We start from the raw sequence: 22,442 nt of genomic DNA, 5'->3' as shown, positions 1-22,442 counted from the left end.
CCACTCAGAAAACCAATCACAGATATTGCAAATTCAAAAAGAGTGGAGGGGGTGATCCAGATTATGGGATAATCACCAATCCTCTCTAATAGATAATACGCACGTTTTTAATATGGACATCTTAGTACACAGACCTCGACGCGTTTCACCTGACACAAGGCAGGCTCATCAGGAGGTAGGTAGACAATTGGACATAGTCCGACCATGATACAGATGTGAACAATGATACCAAGGAGATAATATAAATGGAGCAATACTTAGCTAGAGATGTTTCATAGGGGAGGCGGAGGTTAAAGGATTACCGGGTGGCAAAATATATACATCCCATCAGAGGATACCTAGAAAGGTGTGTGTAAATGGAAAAAAGATTAGGTCTAAGATGACTTGAGATGATCGCAGCTATAACACCAAACAATTGCAGGTTCCAAGCTCATAATAAAACTTACATGATGATGATGCCGGCCAAAACGTCCCCCTGGTAGCCTGCTCAAGGCCCAGGTAGATATCATCTATTTGTATGGTCGGATCAGTGCGTCCGGACGCTGGTAATGCACTTCCGGCCTCCGGAACGCACTGTGGAACGCATCTGGCTTCCGGCCTAGGTCACTTCCGGTGCCGTGGAACGCATCGTGAACCGCATAGGGCTCGATGCTGACACCGAAAGATGACAGGCGGATGCCGCACTGCCACAGGTGCTGGGACATTCAAAGGTAATTCAGTTAGGACGCCAGCACTTTATAAGCTGCGATCAAAAGCGTTAAAGACCATAAAAGGTATTCCATTTTGTACCACATATTTAAATGAGGAATGATAATGAAATAAATGAATGAGTGGCACAGAAGACCCTCAGCAGGAACCCCTTCCCCCCCCCCCCCCCCCACCCCCTAAAGACATAAAACCACCACTGAGCTGGCGATACTTATAAAAAATATTAAAGAAGGTGAAGAAAAATTGCCTGCCTCTTCAATCATGTTAATGAAGTTTTTAGAGGTGCCAGGTCATATTTTGGGGATATGGGGAGTCAGTCTTGTTAACCCCTTAATAGTGTGGTGCTGTTCGCACTGGTCAGCACAGAGTACTAGGTTCACATACCACTGATACTTGAGGGGGGACTGGGATTGAAAACGATAGATCCAGGAGGACTCTTTTTGGAGAATCCTTCTGTCTCAGTCGCCCCTCCTCTTAGGAAAGGGGACTACCTCCAAAACCGAGAAACGAGCCGAACTCACATCACCCTTGTGGCAGCTATAAAAATGATGGGCCTGATGATGAGTATCCTTGGATTTCTTGATGTCATTTAAGTGCTCACAAATCCTTCTCCGTAATTCCCTCTTAGTCTTGCCAATGTAGTCCAGCGGACAACTACACTGGAAAATGTAGACTATGCCTTTAGTTTTACAATTGGTGAAGTCACGGATGGCGAAGGATCGTTGGGTCACAGAGCAAATTATTGATTTAGATGGGTTAATAAAATTGCAAGCTTTGCAGGAACCACACTTGAAGACCCCAAGGGGCCTACGATCTAACCACGTGCCCTCTCTCTTTGGGCCTTCGTAGTGACTATGTACTAGCCGATCTCGTAGGCTTCTCCCTTTACGGTAAGTTACCTGAGGATAGTTATTGATTACCTGTGTTAGGTCAGGGTCCATAGTAAGATTTGCCCAGTGCCTTCTAAGGATGGATACCACTTCCCCGTTCCCAGAGTCAAAGGTAGAGATCAGACGTATCAGATTCTCGTCAGTGTCTCTTTGTCTTGGTATAAGGAGCTCTTCTCTCCTCTTTGACTCTGCGAACTGAAAGGAGTCCCTAAGGATCTTTGAAGGGTAGCCCCTCTCTCTCAAACTCTTCCTGAGTTTTCCTGATTCTTGATAAAAATGATTACCTCCCGACGAACAATTCCTACGAACCCGCAGGTATTGTCCCCTGGGGATCCCTTTTTTGACAGCGGTGGGGTGGTGACTCTCCCAATGGAGGATACTGTTCGTGGCCGTTGGTTTTCTGAAGACTGAGGTATTCAAGGTGCCCTCTACTTTAGTTACCACAACGTCCAAAAAGGTGATCTGTTCTAGTTGGGTTTCACAGGTAAATCTCAGGCCAATATCGTTGTGATTAAGGGAATCGATAAATCTATGGAAAGCTGCAATACTCCCTTCCCAGATCAGAAACACATCGTCGATGTAGCGAGTCCAAAAGGAGATGTTCTCGCTCCACCATGGGTGCTGATCAGGGAAAACGACACTATCCTCCCACCAGCCCAGGAGGAGGTTCGCATATGTCGGGGCACAGGAATTCACCATTGCGGTCCCCCTGAGCTGGTGGTAGAAGGAGCCCTTAAACAGAAAAAAATTATGCGTAAGAGTATATTCCAGTAATTACAAGATAAAAGCATTATGTTCAGAAAACTGGGTTCCTCTCGTGTTAAGAAAATAATTTACAGCTTTAATTCCTTTATCGTGTGGAATCGAGGTGTAAAGCGATTCCACATCGATACTTGCCAAGATACTATTCGGATTTACTGAGAGAGTTTCGATTTTATGAAGAAAATCCATTGTATCACGGGTAAAAGATGGTAGACTTGAGACAAAATCACGGAGTACCTTATCAAGGTAGATTCCGCCGTGATGTGTCAGAGAGTCGATACCTAAAACAATGGGGCGCCCTTTCAGGGGATGTATCCCCTTATGGATTTTAGGCAGGCAGTAAAAAGTGGCCGTTTGTGGGGTTTTGGGAAAGAGAAAATCAAACTCGGTCTTACTAATGACACCTTGTTGTAGGCGCTGACTGAGAATTCCAAGAAGGTCTGTGCGGAATGTCTCAGTAGGGTCCACAGGGATTTTTTTAAAACTGTTTTTATCATTCAGTAATGTCAGACACATTAGTTGATATTTGTGATGGTCAAGAAGTACCAGGTTGCCACCCTTGTCCGACTGTTTAATAATCAACTCCTTGTTGTTTTCCAGGTTTCTCAAAGCCTGGAACTCTGATGCTGAAAGATTCGAGTGAAGGGGAACACCCTGTATTTTCTCGATATCTGAAATAACGAGACGCAGGAAAATATCGATGTGTTCGGTACTTACAGGGGGTGGCAGTCTGGTACTTCGCAACCGTAATTCCGTAAACAGACCTTTACCCAACACCCTGGTTCCTTCTTCATAGAGTTCCATTAAATTTTGGAGATCAGGAAAGTCCTCTGGGCTGATTCCCAGGTCCAAACATGTTTTTTTGTTACAATTTTTAAAGAATTTGTGCCATTTCAATTTCCTAGCAAATAAATTCTAATCTTTTACCCAGGTAAAGGTGTCGTGTTTTGTTGTCGGCACAAAGGACAGGTCATTCTGGAGTAGATTAGTCTGGGCCGGGGTCAGGTTGTATTCTGACAAATTTATTACCTGCAGTTGATCTGTTAATTGTTTCAACTGCAGTCCCTTAGTTGGTACGAAGCCTGGCCCTTGGCTAAAAAAGAAGAGGAAGATGATGAGGAGGATGAAGGAGGGTTGAGATCTGCGACAGGGACGGCAACGGCGGTGTTGTTTTGAGGCAAGCCTTGGTAAGGGGTAAACTGAGAAGGGTTGTCCATTTGTGTGCGATTCTGGGGTTCTGGTGGTCCGGATCCTTTGTTTCCAGATCCACGTCCCCCCCAGTAATTGCCTCTCTGCCCCCTTTATCCTCTCCATCTCTGACCCGACCCTCTCCCTCTTGAATAACGACCTCCTCTAATAGTTCCTCTCGTATGGGAAAAACCAGTGATCTCAGAGTCAGAGAAATCCTGGTCAGAGGATGATAATTCTGATTCGGTTACTGAGTTTTTCGTGCTGACAGAGCTATAGGCTTTATTGTCTCTAAATTCACCCAGATGTTTGATAAACTGTCGATGTTTCCTCTGCTTGATATGGTTCTGGAACCTTTCAACAGCCGATTGCAGCGAGGATTCTCTTTTGTCAAAATCGGGGGGGGGGGGGGGGGTTCTTTAGGGGGGGAGGGTTCCTGCTGAGGGTCTTCTGTGCCACTCAATCATTTATTTCATTATCATTTCTCATTTAAATATGTGGTACAAAATGGAATACCTTTTATGGTCTTTAACGCTTTTGATCGCAGCTTATAAAGTGCTGGCGTCCTAACTGAATTACCTTTGAATGTCCCAGCACCTGTGGCAGTGCGGCATCCGCCTGTCATCTTTCGGTGTCAGCATCGAGCCCTATGCGGTTCACGATGCGTTCCACGGCACCGAAAGTGACCTAGGCCGGAAGCCAGATGCGTTCCACAGTGCGTTCCGGAGGCCGGAAGTGCATTACCGGCGTCCGGGCGCACTGATCCGACCATACAAATAGATGATATCTATGCCGGCAAGCTACCTGGCCCTTGAGCAGGCTACCAGGGGGACGTTTTGGCCGGCATCATCATCATGTAAGTTTTATTATGAGCTTGGAACCTGCAATTGTTTGGTGTTATAGCTGCGATCATCTCAAGTCATCTTAGACCTAATCTTTTTTCCATTTACACACACCTTTCTAGGTATCCTCTGATGGGATGTATATATTTTGCCACCCGGTAACCCTTTAACCTCCGCCTCCCCTATGAAACATCTCTAGCTAAGTATTGCTCCATTTATATTATCGCCTTGGTATCATTGTTCACATCTGTATCATGGTCGGACTATGTCCAATTGTCTTCCTACCTCCTGATGAGGTAGGGTCTGTGTACTAAGATGTGCATATTAAAAACGTGCGTATTATCTATTAGAGAGGATTGGTGATTATCCCATAATCTGGATCACCCCCTCCACTCTTTTTGTATTTGCAATATCTGTGATTGGTTTTCTGAGAGGGCTGGTGGCGATCCCATATATCTGGACCACCTTCCACTTTCGGTATATCGTCTTTTTTAACCGTTTCTTTGTATCTAATATTCTTCCCTGGTTAGGGTCGATCTAGGGATTTAATAGTCTTAGGTTCGGGGACAGGGAACCCCCACCATCAGGGGGGTGACCCTGGGCTGAGCAGATAGTAGGGCTGATAGGGTAAGCGTGCGTCTGCCCTGCCCTCTCTCAGACTCTGTCCTTCTTTGGCGTCTTTCTCGAACCGTCAAGCCTATAGACAGTATTGTGTCACCAGTGAATGTCCAGTCTAGGGGTCACTACTCCCCTATCAAAATACATTTATATATAATCCTTTTGAATTGTAGTACACTTGTTGGTATATACATACCTATACCCGCACTATCACTAATAAAGGTATTTTTAAAAGTCACTAATTCTAAAAGTAATATTTTGAAAACTTGTGTGATAAGAAATTTAGAAAAATCTTATTATTAGGCAATTGTAGTAGTAGTACTAGTGGCAATAATAGTGATGGTAGTGGTAGTAGTGGCAGTAATAGTTAGTAGAATTAGTAATAATAATAAGGCCCCCCGCGAACTTTCCTGTTGCCGTATTGTGGACCGCATTTGCGGATCCGCAGTACATGGGTGTCGTTCCGTGGGCATTCCGCATCATGGATGCGGATCCATACATATCACTTGAATGGGTCCGCAAATCCGGAGATGCGGAATGGTGTGGAACGGAAGCACGGAACGGAACCCTACAGAAGCACTACGGAGTGCTTCCGCGGGGTTTCGGGCCATACTTCCGTTCCGCAAAAAGATAGAACATGTCTTATCTTTTTGCGGAACGGCCGGATCACGGACCCATTCAAGTGAATGTGTCCGCAATCTGCTGCGGCATTTTGCGGGCCGCAGCACGATCACGGGGTGCACATGTTCGTGTGCAGGGGGCCTAATAGTGATGATAGTGGCAGCATAGTAGCAGTGATAGTAGTAGTAGCAGTAGAGGGTGTAGTACTAATGGTAGTAGTAGCAGCAAGAATAGTGATTGTAGTGGTAGTAGTGGCAGTACTAGTGGTAGTAGTAGAAGTAGTAATAATAGTAGTAGTGACGATAGTTGTAGTAGTAGGAGTAGTAGTAGAAGCAAGTTCAACAAACAGTATATACATCTTGTGTCATATTTTTGCGCTCATTTCCCAGGTTCTTCGGCGGTCATGTCACTATGTACACAAGACTTGCACAATACCAGCTTTATACCGCTCTGTAACTCCCCTCCTTTGTCCCTCGTGTAAACAGCATCTATTCCTGTGTTCCCACAGAAGCAGCTAAACAACCATAACAAGAAATCTGATCTCTACGGCCATAACAAAGCCAGCACAGTTACTCCATCACAGCCCTATATGGTGCGAGTACTATAGTGCAGTACTACATTATGTGATCTGTGCCTGGAATGGATCACCGAGTGTTTGGCTGGGGCACAGTTGGGGGTCTGTCTGTGTCTGGTTTCATTTCCAGGACATGCAAAATTCCCGCAAAACATTGCCCACAGCAACCAAATACAGCTAAGCTCTGACTGGTTGCCACGGGCAACAAAGGTGACAATTTAGGAAACGGCTTTGTACAAAACCTGTGTTGGTTGGCCATAGCAACCAATCTCAGCATGGCTTTCGAAATACAAAATGAAAGCGGTGCTGTAATTGGTTGCTAAGGGTAACCATGGTGAAAATTTAGGAAGCGGCTTCATACGAAGCCAGTGCCTGTAGCAACCAATCTCAACATGGCTTTCGAAATACAAAATGAAAGCTGTGCTGTGATTGGTTGCTAAGGGCAACCATGGTGAAAATTTTGAAAGCGGCTTCATACGAAACCTCTGTTGGTTGCCTGTAGCAACCAATCTCAGCATGGCTTCCGAAAAAAAAAATGAAAGCTGTGCTGTGATTGGTTGCTAAGGGCAACCATGGTGAAAATTTAGGAAGCAGCTTTATACGAAACCTGTGTTGGTTGCCTGTAGCAACCAATCTCAGCATGGCTTTCGAAATGCAAATTGAAATCTGCGCTGTGATTGGTTGCTAAGGGCAACCATGGTGAAAATTTTGAAAGCGGCTTCATACGAAACCTCTGTTGGTTGCCTGTAGCAACCAATCTCAGCATGGCTTCCGAAAAAAAAAATGAAAGCTGTGCTGTGGTTGGTTGCTAAGGGCAACCATGGTGAAAATTTAGGAAGCAGCTTTATACGAAACCTGTGTTAGTTGCCTGTAGCAACCAATCTCAGCATGGCTTTCAAAATACAAAATGAAAGCTGCGCTGTGATTGGTTGCTAAGGGCAACCAAAGTGAACATTTCGGAAAAAGCCTTCATGCAAAACCTGTGGTGGTTGTCCGTAGCTTTCGAAATACAAAATTAAAACGCTGCGCTGTGATTGGTTGCTAAGGGCAACAAGGACCATTTTTCTTTTTTAGAAGCTTTCCTGTAAGGACACGAAGCTAGACTGAAAGTGAAAGTAACTCAGTAAACGCCTCCTTATAACATTCCAGTCCAAGGGCTTTGGAGAGAATGCCATTCGTCTGCAGAGCTCCCGTCTAGACCTGTACACTGCAACAGACCCTCTACCCCTCTACGCTGGATCCCTCTCCTTCTCGCCTCGGCCGATCATAAACGTCTCCAAGGTGCAACAGGAAGGCTCCTCAGGTAACCTGCAAACCTGTGCATGCAAGGTAACATGTCAGCAGCGGGAGATTGCATGTCTGCCATAAACAGTAAGCAGCTGTATCGTCATATTGTACCTGGGAAAGCTGGGTGGGAACCTAAGAGGAAGACAATGAGGCTCCTAAAATAATAATTCTGTCTGAATCTGTCACCTGCCGATATCTGTACATCTAACAGAGATACAAAATGCATTGAATGCAATCTATTGTTCTCTGGTATCAGCCATTTCATGTTCAGGAGACAGTCAGTGGAGTGTTTTAGGCTCCTCAGTAGAACTGCACTTAAAGGGTATGTCCACCTTTGAGCAGCACTGCGGCTATTCTACCACCATATGTACTGCATGCAAAATGTCAGCTTGAAATGCATTATATTACATATTATACACAGACCAATTTCTAAACTGTTTTCTAAATTATTTTTCCTTTACCTGTTCTTCCGTTCACCTTTCCTTCCCCCCCCCCCCTTCCTTCTTCCCTCCCCTATCCTTTTCACGTTTGTCATGTTTTATTTGTTCTTGTATTAATGACTTTTTATTTTCCATTATGTAAAGAAATGCATAAATGTATTCATTTTGGAGTGATGTAACTCTATAGTATATATCCTTGAAATACCTTTAAAATAAAAAATTTACATGTATTACATATTATACAGTACATCAGAGCTGCATTCGCAATTCTGCCAGTTGCATTTGGAAACAGTCAGCAAGCTTGTTGACAGTTACAACCGTAAAAGTCTGGCTGAGCTCCTGTAATACAGGGGAAGACATCTGTATCAGACAACGCAGGGCACTGTGCAGGGGACTAGGTGCTAATACAATAAGGTACTCAAGGAAAGGGGAACATACGTTATCCTATAAATCATACATACAGCGAAGTGTGTAAAAAAGACACTACCCAGCCAACATATCCTCAGGGAAAGCTCAGTGCAAATACAGAACAAGCAGGGGATACGGAGATTTCAGCTCTGAAGTTTGCAGAATTGTGAACTCAGCTCTGAAGTATAATACAGGATGTAACTTAGGATCCGTAGAGCATAAGTAATGTAATATATGTACACAGTGACTCCACCAGCAGAATAGTGAGTGCAGCTCTGGAGTATAATACAGGATAAGTAATGTATGTACACAGTGACTGCACCAGCAGAATAGTGAGTACAGCTCTGGAGTATAATACAGGATGTAACTCAGGATCAGTACAGGATAAGTAATGTATGTACACACTGACTGCACCAGCAGAATAGTGAGTGCAGCTCTGGAGTATAATACAGGACGTAACTCAGGACCAGTACAGGATAAGTAATGTAATTTATGTACACAGTGACTCCACCAGCAGAATAGTGAGTGCAGCTCTGGAGTATAATAAAGGATGTAAATTAGGATCAGTAGAGCATAAGTAATGTAATGTATGTACACAGTGACTTCACTAGCAGAATAGTGAGTACAGCTCTGGAGTATAATACAGGATGTAACTCAGGATCAGTACAGGATAAGTAATGTAATGTATGTACACAGTGACTCTACCAGCAGAATAGTGAGTGCAGCTCTGGAGTATAATACCAATTGTAACCAAGGATAAGTAATATAATGTATTTACTCAGTGACTGAAGGACCCATAACAGAGCATGTAGTATCTCCTGGGTCCCATAAACATCCTGGAGCTAGAGCCTGACTACTATTTCAGTTCCTGACACCCCCATATACATTATATTGCAGGCGGAATGCAAAGTCTAATGCCTGCGACTAGATAAGAAAATTATAAGCAAGCATGGGCATAACAGCCTTCTGTACAGCGCGGTGTATCTGCAGCTGATGGTGGTAACTCAGCTTCATAAAACGTCTGCTCAGTGTGGATGTAAAGATAAGACCTTCAACATGAGAGCGCGTCCCTCTGTATACAGATCTGCGCTAAGGCTCTCGGCGTGCCGCAGTTGATAAACAATCCCAAAGTATTAAATGAAGTGACTCAGAGCTCGAGAGAAAACAATCCAAAGTGCACCCGGGTAAACCGCAAAAGATAAAAAAATAAACCCTTAACCACGTGATTATTCGGATTAAAATCTCCAGCTCGGTTGCAGCCCTTGAACCCGAGCAAAGTCTGCTTACATGGCGGAGGCTGCGCGCACTACTTTTTTGTGTGTGTTTAAAGGGACACTTCCATCCAGAATAGGTACCGGTATTTTCTATATTCATATAGTCTATATTTCTATATTATATAATTGTTGGTTGTTTATCTTTTTCGTTTCGGCAGTCTGACGCCATTAAAAACTAAATGCAATCACAGAGATAAAAGGCCTATATATGGCCGCAGTGATAGTCTGATTCAGAGTTAAAAAGCATCCGTCAGCATGATGAACCCTATTAAGGCTAATTTCACATCTGCGTTTTTGCTAGATTCTGCAGGGGGGTCATCAATAATACAACCAATCCATTCAGAACAGATCTGGTTATATTATCTCTAAAATGAAGAAGATGGATCCGGCACTAAAACTATTGTAAGTCAATAGACGCCAGATCTGGCACTGTGTCCGAAAAAAAAAACGGATCTGGCATGAAACACAATGTAAATCAATGGTGCCGAATCCGTTTTTTTCATTTTTTAATACAACCGGATCCACTCTGAACGGATGCAGTCGGTTGTATTTATGACCGGATGCGTTTTTACTGATCCCCTGCCGGATCCAGAAAAAAACGCAGATGTGAAAGTAGCCTTAATAGGGTTTATCATGCTTGCAGCGGTTTTGTGTCAGGCATGGGAACGTAACAAAACAGAATTCATTTTGGAGCACTCCGTTCCGGTATATTGAGTTTTGTCTCTATTGACAATGAATGGGAACAAATTTGAAGCATTTTCTTGACGGATCTCAAAATCGGAAAAGGGAAAACGCAGATGTGAAAGTAGCCTAAGCCAGGCACACCATCTGGTACGATTGATCATGCTGATTGAAATTATACTGTATCTCATTTATCCCTGTACAATGCATCGTTCTAGAGAAAATTGCACTTTTATTAATTTGTTAGTCTGTTGGAGCACCAAGGGGCCATCCAGAGCCCTTGGAGCACCAGTTTGTGAACACCCCTATAGTCTTATCATCTCCGCCCTCACCTGGATTCCATTAGATGCATACCCAGGGAGGGTGGTCAGGATAGGTCATCAATATCTGATTGTTGGGGGACTGACACCTGGCACCTATGCCGATCAGCTGTTTGAAGAGAAGGAGGTGCTACTTCCCCTTCATTATTACACTGCGCATCGTATCCGAAGTCTCGGCACTGCAGTGTAATTAGAATGGCTTGTTCTATTCATTGCAAGTGAGACAACGCCCAGAGTAATCTTGAAGAGGAAGCAGCAGTCTTATGAGCCAATTATTGGAGAGTGCCAGCCTAACACGAGGTAAATATATTCTACTTTTTTCTGATTTTGGGTAGTCAGTGGTTTGAGCAACTCCATTCCATATACCAGTATTGGTGAGTCGCCAATCTTTTATATTTCAATTTTGAAATCGTACTGCCAAATGGTACCCAGACACAGCCATACAATGGGGAAATGCCCATGTAATTGCCACTTGTACCATAACCTTTACATTATGGTATCGACCTAGTCTACCTTACTGGGTGCAGCTCAGGACTTTCCTTACATATAACTTTTGGCATTCAGGACTTTTTTGTGTAGGAGGATTGCTATACAGTAAATCTACAAGCTTTAAGCTACATGCATAATCAAAAACCTGTAATACGAGGTGCAGATATAACCTTGGAAGCTCTTAGAAGACAGAACATCATATTTACTAAACCAAGTGAGACAGATAACCATTGAACCATTAGGAGGTAAGTGGATAGGGGTTACCTAGGACCAAGTAGACCTATGAATTCAACTTCACTGCTGATGACCATATGAAGATTTCTTTAGAACTTCGAATGTGTTGGGCGTTTGAGTTTGCTGGGTCTTTGAGCTTGTTGGTTCTTTGAGCTTGATGGGTCTGCATGCTTGTTGAGTTTTTGAGCTTGTTGGGTTTTCAAGCTTGATGGGTCTTCGAGCTTGTTGAGTTTTCAAGCTTGTTTGATCTTCGAGCTTTATGGGGCTTCAAGCTTGTTGAGATTTTGAGCTTGTTGGGTCTTCAAGCTTGATGGGTCTTTGAGCTTGTTGAGTTTTCAAGCTTGTTGGATCTTTGAGCTTGATGGGTCTTCAAGCTTGTTGAGATTTTGGGATATTTGAGATTTCTGGGTTTTCAAACCTGCTGAGTTTCTGAACTTATTGGGTCTTCAAGCTTGTTGGGTCTTTAAGTTTGTGGGGTCTTTGAACTTCTGAATGTAATGCTTATGAGTTCTATGATTTATCTTCTTCCTTTTGTCTCTTTCCACATGGATATGGAGACCATAACCCCCCATTGCAGAGATATGTTCCCTATTTCTTCAGATTCTCAGTATCCAGTAAGGTGTAAATATGTTTTATTGTATGTTATGTATGTTTGTGATACACAGTGCTAATATTTATTTAGACACATCCAGATTGACAGAAATATGCAGATTTTCCTGATGACAGGGACACAGAAACTGTAGTGCAGATAATGTTGTTTTTATGATTGCATGACCCAGATAAACTTTACCGTGAAAATTTATATGAACAATCATGATGAAGTTACATCTTTAGTAAATATTTAACAACTCTTACGAGAAAAGGTTGTCACGGGTGACAGACATGGTCATAGTTGAAAACGACTGCAAATACGGGAAGTAAATAAAGCAAGTGTTGTGCATTAGAATATTGGTTACTGGTTTCATGGTGGTAGGGTGCCAGAGAATACCCTCTAAATCTGCTACCAATTTGTCATTGGATGAAATAGGTTTCAATAAGCATTGTCTAGACAAACTCTATCTCAAGCTATATGGAGTAACACTGGCACTGAGTAACAAATGTTTCCGTGGCGCCTGCTATATCTATATGATAAGCAAGTTATGGGCATAGGTAAGGTTGGGGAGAACAAAAATAGCTATCTGAAATGTACTAATATAGAAGGCACCAGGTCGCCAGCCCCTACCTACAGATGTGTCCACACTTAACTGATCACTTATCTCAACATGTCCTGAGATGTGTGTCACGAAATGACGTTATATCTAAATTGGATAAATTGCAATACAACGTTCAGACAGCAGGTGGTGCTTTGTGTAACTAGCTATACAACGTTCAGACAGCAGGTGGTGCTTTGTGTAACTAGCTATACAACGTTCAGACAGCAGGTGGTGCTTTGTGTAACTAGCTATACAACGTTCAGACAGCAGGTGGTGCTTTGTGTAACTAGCTATACAACGTTCAGACAGCAGGTGGCGCTTTGTGTTACTAGCTATACCACGTTCAGACAGCAGGTGGCGCTTTGTGTTACTAGCTATACCACGTTCAGACAGCAGGTGGCGCATTGTGTTACTAGCTAAATACCTGAACTTAAGATAAAGACCTGGCAATGGAATTACAATTGTGAAATTTGGCCGGGTTCACATCAGGTCTTTGTCTTACATTTAACATATATAAAAAATATATTGTACCCATTAAACAAATCCCTCCAACGGATGCTTTTTATTTTACTGTGCAAAAATTGCCATATATTTTGACCTGTGCCATTGTTCATTACAATTCTATATGCCGTGTACTATGATTTAGATACACTTGGTGTCAGTATACAGTGCTAGTCTAGTATCATATTTATTATATTCAAAATAACAGACACCAACCACAGTATTATGGAGAGATTATTATATACTTGTAACAGTACCATTACATGTTACAAATGTATATAAAATAATTCATACACATTGGGTGTCAGTATATACCTCAATTTGTGCATGACATTTAAAATACTTATTGATTATTGATTGTCTGCTGAACTGTGTATCTAATCCTATCATGTGCGATACTGTCTGCAGAGCTGCGTATCTAATCCTATGCTCAGCTGTGTATCTAATCCTATCATGTGTGATACTGTAAGCAATATGAAGGGGCACACTCAGAAGGGAAACACAAGATAGTGACGAATGATGGACTTTATTAGTCTAAAAGAAAACCCCTAAAAAATATATAAAAACATACATGTAGACACACATATACCTATGCAAATGATGTGAAACTACAGTAGGGAGGAATTCTCATGGGTGTATTGAAGTCCCAAAATTCTGTGTATACAACAGCGTGCCAGCAATGTCCTATAAATATACGTGGATAAACGTGGATGCTGCTCGTATACCGAAACCACAGTGCACAATGTTTATGCTGCGCTGGATTCCGTAGCGTGTAAGAGACAACTGGTACCAAGTGTCAGCTAAATCCAAAGTGTTCACTCCACAGTGCAACTGATTAGATATAACTTATGCTTGCTTCATAGATTCTGTAATGCTCGCAAACGAGCGCGGTCTTATCCAGGCGGCCGTGCACTCACAGCGTGCTACGTGATGTGCTGGCCGTACGTGGCGTCCCACGTGACCTGGTTGTCCGGGGGACCAAGTAGACACTTTAATGACGTCACTGTTTGGCGACTGCTCTTCCAGCTTTTGGATTCAAGCAGGTTTTCTTACTTTATTTCTTATTTCTTTTGGTTCCAGGCTTCCTTTTTCTTTGTCCACGCTCACTCTGTATGCCAGACGCATTTCAGGGTCTAACACCCCTTCCTCAGTGGCCAACTAAGTGAGTGGATCCTCACTCCTTTTAAATGGGATATCGTTACCCACAATCCCACATTATTTTGTGCATTGGATAATCTCTGGACTGGATTTCAGTAGTCATACATGTATCTTATAGGATAAAACCATAAATACCCCCATACATTTGAATACTCATGTTAAGAACACTTGAAAGTTATTAAAAATAGATATAGGAGAAGACTGCAAGGTCTAGCAATCGTTTTCAGAAAAAACGCATCAAAAACGCATAGGTCATATATGCGTTTTTTGCCTAAAAATGTCCAATTTGTCCTCAGAAGTAGATGCCTGCCTTCTGTTTGTATGTTGTTTGACTCTAAATGCTATATTTTTGTTTTTCAAAGCAGAGGTGAAGTGTAATATAATGTTTCAAAGAAGAGGTGAAATGTAGTATTGCAGGCTAGGGGAGCCGTCCGTCAGGGAGGGGAGATCACGGTGCCGATAGTCGGCCACACCACGATGTCCCATCTCCAACGGACAGCGCCCCCTTACAGGAACCCAAAGACCTCCATCTCAGCGTTCAGGCCTCTAGGAATAATTGTGTCGTATTCAAAAATTCTACGGGACTCCTGCCTTGACATATGTGCGATGTGGTTTCCCCCTCTCCACACCTTTTTTACCCTCTCAATGGCTACAAATTTCAGACCAGTTGGGTCACAATTATGTTTGATTTTAAAGTGTTTAGATAATGAATGGGTCTCTAGACCTTTCTTGATGTTTGCCACATGTTCCGCTACTCTCTTTTTCAGCGTTCTTTTCGTCCTGCCTATATATTGTTTTCTGCAGTCGCACTGTAGCAAATATATAACAGGTGTAGAGTCGCAGGTCAAGCACTCTTGTATCTCTACAGTAAAGGAATTCACTGTAGACACTACTTTTGTAGTTTTTTTCGGAAAATTTGTAATTCTACAGTTGGCACATCTGCCACATTTGAAAAATCCATTCACTGTCAACCAATTATCTTTCTTCTGGCTCTCTTTTCTCACTTTAACTGTTGGGGCTATTTTTTCAGCTAAATTGTTCACCCGTGTGTACATGATCTTAAGGGCTTCACTTAACAGCGGACCTATCACTTTATTATTCAATAGGAGTCCCCAGTGCTTCCGAATACTCTTTTCCATCATCCTGTATTGGGAATTAAAGGGAAGAATGATCCTCAGCGCCTCGTCTCGTGGTTGGGGATGACTCGCCAAGAAAAAGTCTCCCCTCTCCATTTCCTTTACCTTCTCCAATGATTTGTCAATTACATGGGCTGGGTAGTCCCTTTCCAATAGCTTTTGTTTCAGGCCAGTGGCTTCCTCATCAAATTTGCCCTCGTCCGTACAGTTTTGCCTTAATCTACGGAACTGACTCGTTGGCACATTTAGCAGCCACTGTGGAAGATGGCAACTCACAAACCTAATGAAGCTATTTTTAGCCACTGGCTTGAAAAACGTACTACAATACAATTGGTTCCCTTTCACCTGTATTTCTAGGGCTAAAAACTCAACCCTCTCTCTGCTGACATTCGGGCTGAAAATCAGGTTCTTGTCATTGATGTTAATGCTGTTCAAAAATAAATCCAGGGATTCAGTAGTATCTTGCCAAATAAACAGGATATCGTCTATGTAGCGCCGCCATAGGACCAGATCCACCCCCAGTCTGGGTAGTATGACTTCCTTTTCCCATTGGGCCAAAAACAAATTGGCGTAGCTGGGGGCGAATCTGGTACCCATGGCGGTGCCAGTGCGCTGCACATAGAACTCCCACTCAAATGAAAAATAATTGTGGGTTAATATATATTCCACTCCCTCCAATAGGAATTCTAACTGTTCAGTAGAGAATCCAGCATCCCCTGACAATTGTTCCTGTAATGCTCGTATACCCTGGATGTGATCAATCACCGTATACAGGGATCCGACATCCAGCGTCCCCAAGATCCATCCGTCTGCCCATTCAATAATTTCCAGTGTTTTGATAATGTCTGTAGTGTCACGAATGTATGATGGCACTTTCTTTACATAGGGTTGAAGCCACTGGTCAATATACTTAGCTAAATTGCATGAAATGGATTAAATTCCGGACACTATTGGGCGACCTGGGGGTGTTTGTAAGTTTTGGTGGATCTTGGGGATGCAGTAGAACATCGGGATCCTCTTCTCAGTATCCAAAATAAATCTAGCCTCCTGGTTGGAGAGAAAGCCCACTTTTAATCACTTCTCGCAATAGTTCTTTAAGATTTTATAATATTGCTCCGTGGGATCTCCCTTTAATTTTTGATAGGTCTCTTGTGACCCCAATTGTCTATAGCACTCTTGCAAGTAGTCTACCGTATTAAGTACTACTACCGCACCACCCTTATCTGCCGGCCTTATTGTAATATCATTCGCCTCTTGCAAAGATTTGATTGCCCTAATTTCCCCTTTATTTAAATTTGTATTTATTCTCCGACTTTTAATTCTTCTCAAGTCCCGCTCAACATTATTCTTGAACGCGGCCATTTCATTGCTAATCTCCTGTCTAGGGAATTTTTTAGACCTGGCCTTTAGATCAGTATGATATTTACTGCTATTCCCTTCCATATCCATCTCTCTAATAATGTTTTTTTTTAGAAAATATTTCTTAAGACATAAACGTCTTATGAATTTTTCCACCCCAATGAACGTGGCGAACCTATCCAGGGAATTAGTAGGGGCAAACTTTAAACCTTTATTTAATAGCTGAATCTGGGTGTCTGTAAGTACAGTATCACTGATATTTATTACGTTGGTCGTCGGTTGTGTGGGTATCTGTGATTCCTTTTTATGTGCGTGTCGTCCTCTCCGAGTTTTCCGTTGTGCTCGTGTTGTTTCAACCTGGTTGATATTGGTGTATAGTGATATTCTGTGTTTTGGTTTCCTGTCTCTGTGCCTGGTGAATCCCTCTGTCCTGTGCATACTCCCTCGGACGCTCCCTCAAATTGTAATCGTGACCCTGTCCCTGTGTTCTGTGATTGTGCTTCCTTACATCCTGTCGTGGTGGGGTTGGGGTACGTGTGCTCATCGTTCGTGCTTTGTGATGTGGTGGGGTAAAATCTAAAAAATGCGGTGTCATTAGTGTTTCAAATCTATTACTGACATTGTCATATTGTATCCCCTGTGTATTAACATCCTCGACTTCCCTCTGATTATAAACTTCAGTGACTTCTTTTCTCTCCATGTAATGTAACTTCCTGGATTTTTTTCCTATTATTTCTCTCTCTAATGAGTCCAGATTTTTGCAAATCCTCTCATGCCATTTGCGGACCACATCAGTATCTGGGAATTTTTTCCACCTCTCTTTTGAGAGCATCTATCTGCCCCGCCATCCCCTCTGTCATTTGTGTCCTTCTTCTAATGATCATTTGTGCAAGGGTTCCTGATTGAATTTTCAGGAACTCATCCTATTCTTTTCTGAATTTGTCATCCACCAAGTCCGATGCCGGTGTCTTGGTGAGTGTCAAACCCTTAGGGATGAGGCCCTTATCCAGATATTGCATAAGTGACCAAATTTCCCACTTATTACGTAGCTGACGTTGCAAAGTCTTCTCTAAAACCTTAAAAACATCATCCATAGATTTTTCCGTTCCTGACAATGCTTCACCTTCCACATTGAAGGTGAATGCCTCTATCTTTTTGTATTTATTGTCTAAGTGCTCCCAAATGTCCATCTCGGGGGAGGGGGAGCTCAGCTGTTAAGGGTGAATTAATGAAAGACTTGCAAGAATACAGCGGCTCACCCCCTCAACGTATGGATAAGGTGCTCACCCTCAGGACCTCAGAAAACAAGAGGAGGTGTAAGCAATATGAAGGGGCACACTCAGAAGGGAAACACGAGATAGTAACGAATAATGGACTTTATTAGTCTAAAAGCAAACCCCTAAAAAATATATAAAAACATACATGTAGACACACATATACCTATGCAAATGATGTGAAACTACAATAGGGAGGAATTCTCATGGGTGTATTGAAGTCCCAAAATTCTGTTTATACAACAGCGTGCCAGCAATGTCCTATAAATATACATGGATAAACGTGGATGCTGCTCGTATACCCAAACCACAGTGCACAATGTTTATGCTGCGCTGGATTCCGTAGCGTGTAAGAGACACAACTGGTACCAAGTGTCAGCTAAATCCAAAGTGTTCACTCAATGATTAGATATAACTTATGCTTGCTTCATAGATTCTGTAATGCTCGCAAACGAGCGCGGTCTTACCCCTCTTCACTGCTCTCCGCAGCGTTGTATCCAGGCGGCCGTGCACTCACAGCGTGCTACGTGATGTGCTGGCCGTACGTGGTGTCCCACGTGACCTGGTTGTCCGGGGGACCGAGTAGACGCTTTAATGACGTCACTGTTTGGCGACTGCTCTTCCAGCTTTTGGATTCAAGCAGCTCCCCTAGGCTGCAATACTACATTTCACCTCTTCTTTGAAACATTATATTACACTTCACCTCTGCTTTGAAAAACTAAAATATAGCCTTTTGAGTGAAACAACATACAAACAGAAGGCAGGCATCTACTTCTGAGGACAAATTGGACATTTTTAGGCAAAAAACGCATATATGACCTAATTCACACTTATGCATTTTTGATGCGTTTTTGATGCGTTTTTTCTGAAAACGATTGCTAGACCTTGCAGTCTTCTCCTATATCTATTTTTAATAACTTTTAAGTGTTCTTAACATGAGTATTCAAATGTATGGGGGTATTTATGGTTTTATCCTATAAGATACATGTATGACTACTGAAATCCAGTCCAGAGATTATCCAATGCACAAAAAAATGTGGGATTGTGGGTAACGATATCCCATTTATAAGGAGTGAGGATCCGCTCACTCAGTTGGCCACTGAGGAAGGGGTCTTAGACCCCTGGAAGAGTAATCCAAAAGCTGGAAGAGCAGTCGCCAAACAGTGACGTCATTAAAGCGTCTACTCGGTCCCCCGGACAACCAGGTCACGTGGGACACCACGTACGGCCAGCACATCACGTAGCACGCTGTGAGTGCACGGCCGCCTGGATACAACGCTGCGGAGAGCAGTGAAGAGGGGTAAGACCGCGCTCGTTTGCAAGCATTACAGAATCTATGAAGCAAGCATAAGTTATATCTAATCAGTTGCACTGTGGAGTGAACACTTTGGATTTAGCTGACACTTGGTACCAGTTGTCTCTTACACGCTACGGAATCCAGCGCAGCATAAACATTGTGCACTGTGGTTTCGGTATACGAGCAGTATCCACGTTTATCCACGTATATTTATAGGACATTGCTGGCACGCTGTTGTATACACAGAAATTTGGGACTTCAATACACCCATGAGAATTCCTCCCTATTGTAGTTTCACATCATTTGCATAGGTATATGTGTGTCTACATGTATGTTTTTATATATTTTTTAGGGGTTTGCTTTTAGACTAATAAAGTCCATTATTCGTTACTATCTTGTGTTTCCCTTCTGAGTGTGCCCCTTCATATTGCTTACACCTCCTCTTGTTTTCTGAGGTCCTGAGGGTGAGCACCTTATCCATACGGTGAGGGGGTGAGCCGCTGTATTCTTGCATGTGTGATACTGTCTGCAGATCTGCGTATCTAATCCTATGCTCGGCTGTGTATCTAATCCTACCATTTGTTATACTGTCTGCTCAGCTGTGTATCTAATCCTACCATGTGTGATACTGTCTGCTCAGCTGTGTGATACTGTCTGAAGAGTCGTGTGTCCAAGCATATTGTGTTTGATACTGTCTGTTGAGGTGTGTATCTAATCCTATCATGTGTGATACTGCCTGCTGAGCTGTGTATCTAATCCTATTCTATGAGATACTGTCTGATGAGCTGTGTATCTAATCCTACCATGTGTGATACTGTCTGCTGAGCGTTGTATCTAATCCTACCATGTGTGATACTGTCTGCTGAGCTGTGTATCTAATCCTATCCTGTGTGATACTGTCTGCTGAGCTGTGTATCTAATCCTATCATGTGTGATACTGTCTGCCGAGCTGTGTATCTAATCCTATCATGTGTGATACTGTCTGCTGAGCTGTGTATCTAATCCTATTATATAAGATAATGTCTGCTGAGCTGTGTATCTAATCCTACCGTGTGTGATACTGTCTGAAGAGTCGTGTGTCTAAGCCTATTGAGTTTGATACTGTCTGCTAAGCTGTGTATCTAATCTTATTAGGTGTGATACTGTCTATAAAGCTATTATATGTATGTGTATAGAGTGAGATACTGTCTGCAGAGCTGTGTATCTAATCTTAGTAGGTGTGATACTGTCTGAAGAGCTGTGTATCTAATCTTATTAGGTGTGATACTGTCTATGAAGCTATTATATGTATGTGTAAAGAGTGTGATACTGTCTGCAGAGCTGTGTATCTAATCTTAGTAGGTGTGATACTGTCTATGAAGCTATTATATGTATGTGTATAGAGTGAGATACTGTCTGCAGAGCTGTGTATCTAATCCTACCCTGCGTGATACTGTCTGCTGAGCTCTGTATCTAATCCTACCTTGTGTGATACTGTCTATGAAGCTATTGTATGTACAGTCATGGCCATACATGTTGGCACCCCTGAAATTTTTCAAGAAAATGAAGTATTTCTCCCAGAAAAGTATTGCAGTAACACATGTTTTGTTATTCACATGTTTATTCCTTTTGTGTGTATTGGAACAAAACCAAAAAAGGGAGAGGAAACAAAGCTAATTGGACATAATGTCACCAAACTCCAGAAATGGGCTGGACAGAATTATTGGCACCCTTTCAAAATCGTGGATAAATAAGATTGTTCCAAGCATGTGACGCTTCTTTAAACTCCCCTGGGGCAAGTAACAGGTGTGGGCAATATAAAAATCACCCATGAGAGGAGATACAAAGGGGAGAAGTTCACTTAGTCTTTGCATTGTGTGTCTGTGCGCGCCACACTAAGCAGGGAGAAAGAGGAGAAGAGAACTAACATTACCTGTATAGAGTGAGATAAGGAGCCCTGCTCTGTGTGCCTGCTGTACACTGCAGCCGCTGCGGGGGAGGTGCCGATGATGGATTTCAGTCCCTGTATTTCCCTGTCTTGTGATTACAAGGTAAATAAGTTACAGAAGCCCATTCATGGAAAGCATAACACAAAACATTCTTATTGTCTTGGGTCCCTGAGGCGGTGCTTATTTTTAGAAACAATAAATAAATAAATAAACTTTCCACAAAGCACTGCATGCCACTGGTTTTGTCCCCCTTACATTTTTTAATTTTTTTATCTGTTGGGTTTTATATTTTAATGACTGTAGGCACAATGAACACAGATGGACAGTAAATAAAATAATACGGCAAAAGGTATAAAAAATGTACTTTAAAAAGTGTAAAATACAACTTTGAGACTGTGAGTGATTTAACCCTTTGCCAGCCTATTCTATATGGGGGAGGAGCGATGGCATTAGTGTTTGCTCCTCCCAATAGTATGAACGAGACCGCCACATGTAATAGCAGCGGTCTCCTTCACTAACGAGCAACGCGACGATTCCCAAGTAATAATATCACCATAGTGCCCTCAGTATTTGTAATGCCGCCCCATGTAGTTCTAATGCCCCCTGTACTGTGCCCCCTGAAGTGTCTGTATATATATATATATATATATATATATTTAATGGCTCCAGTGTTTAATGCTCCTCCATTTCCACCAGTAGTGCCGGTATATAATCCTCTTTCGACCTCCCTCCACATATTCCGTGCTTTGCCAATAAATATACAGTATATTGACCACCCTGTATTGCCAATGGAGAATTCCCCCTGCAAAACATACACGAATAGGACAAGTTCTATATTCTTGGGGGGGCACAGAACAGACATTCAGATGCAGGCAGCACATGGTGTTGTCCACATCTTTTTTGCCCCCAATTGAAATGAATGGGTCCTTTAAATATGCAGACCAAAAATAGGGTCATGTGAATGCACTAAGGCTAAATACACAACGTTTTTTGGATGAGGATGTGAAGCGGGCGGCATACAGAAATGGATTGGAAAAGATCCATTTGGCTGAATATCGGCCGTGTTTAGTCCTGGTATGTTTGCATTTAGCATTATAAATTTCCCATCATCTCAGTGTCCGGGCCTCATATTTCCTGCTCGTGTCCAGGCTCCAGACCCTGTCTCTTTATCGGCTGTTTGTTTGCCCTGACTATTCATCATTGTATCCATTGTTCTGTGATTGAGTTAAATACAGCCGCTCCTCTACTGTTCACACCTAG

The 22,442-nt window shown here is 42.6% G+C and overlaps 1 protein-coding gene across 1 annotated transcript in view; it reads left to right on the top strand.

The window, feature by feature from the left end:
• The first annotated feature begins 6,899 nt into the window (after positions 1-6,899).
• The window catches only part of LOC122923841, a 37,618-nt gene continuing 22,075 nt past the window's right edge, over positions 6,900-22,442 (top strand). Inside the window, exons 1-2 of the mRNA XM_044274681.1 lie at positions 6,900-6,938; positions 7,353-7,532. Of these exons, the coding sequence (XP_044130616.1) occupies positions 6,900-6,938; positions 7,353-7,532 (219 nt within the window). The remainder of the gene's footprint in view (positions 6,939-7,352; positions 7,533-22,442) is intronic.

Source organism: Bufo gargarizans, unplaced genomic scaffold (genome assembly GCF_014858855.1).
Source record: "Bufo gargarizans isolate SCDJY-AF-19 unplaced genomic scaffold, ASM1485885v1 original_scaffold_1973_pilon, whole genome shotgun sequence".
Classification (NCBI taxonomy): Eukaryota; Metazoa; Chordata; class Amphibia; order Anura; family Bufonidae; genus Bufo; species Bufo gargarizans.
The sequence above is the reverse complement of the archived record's forward strand: the minus strand, read 5'-3'. Positions and strand labels throughout refer to the sequence as shown.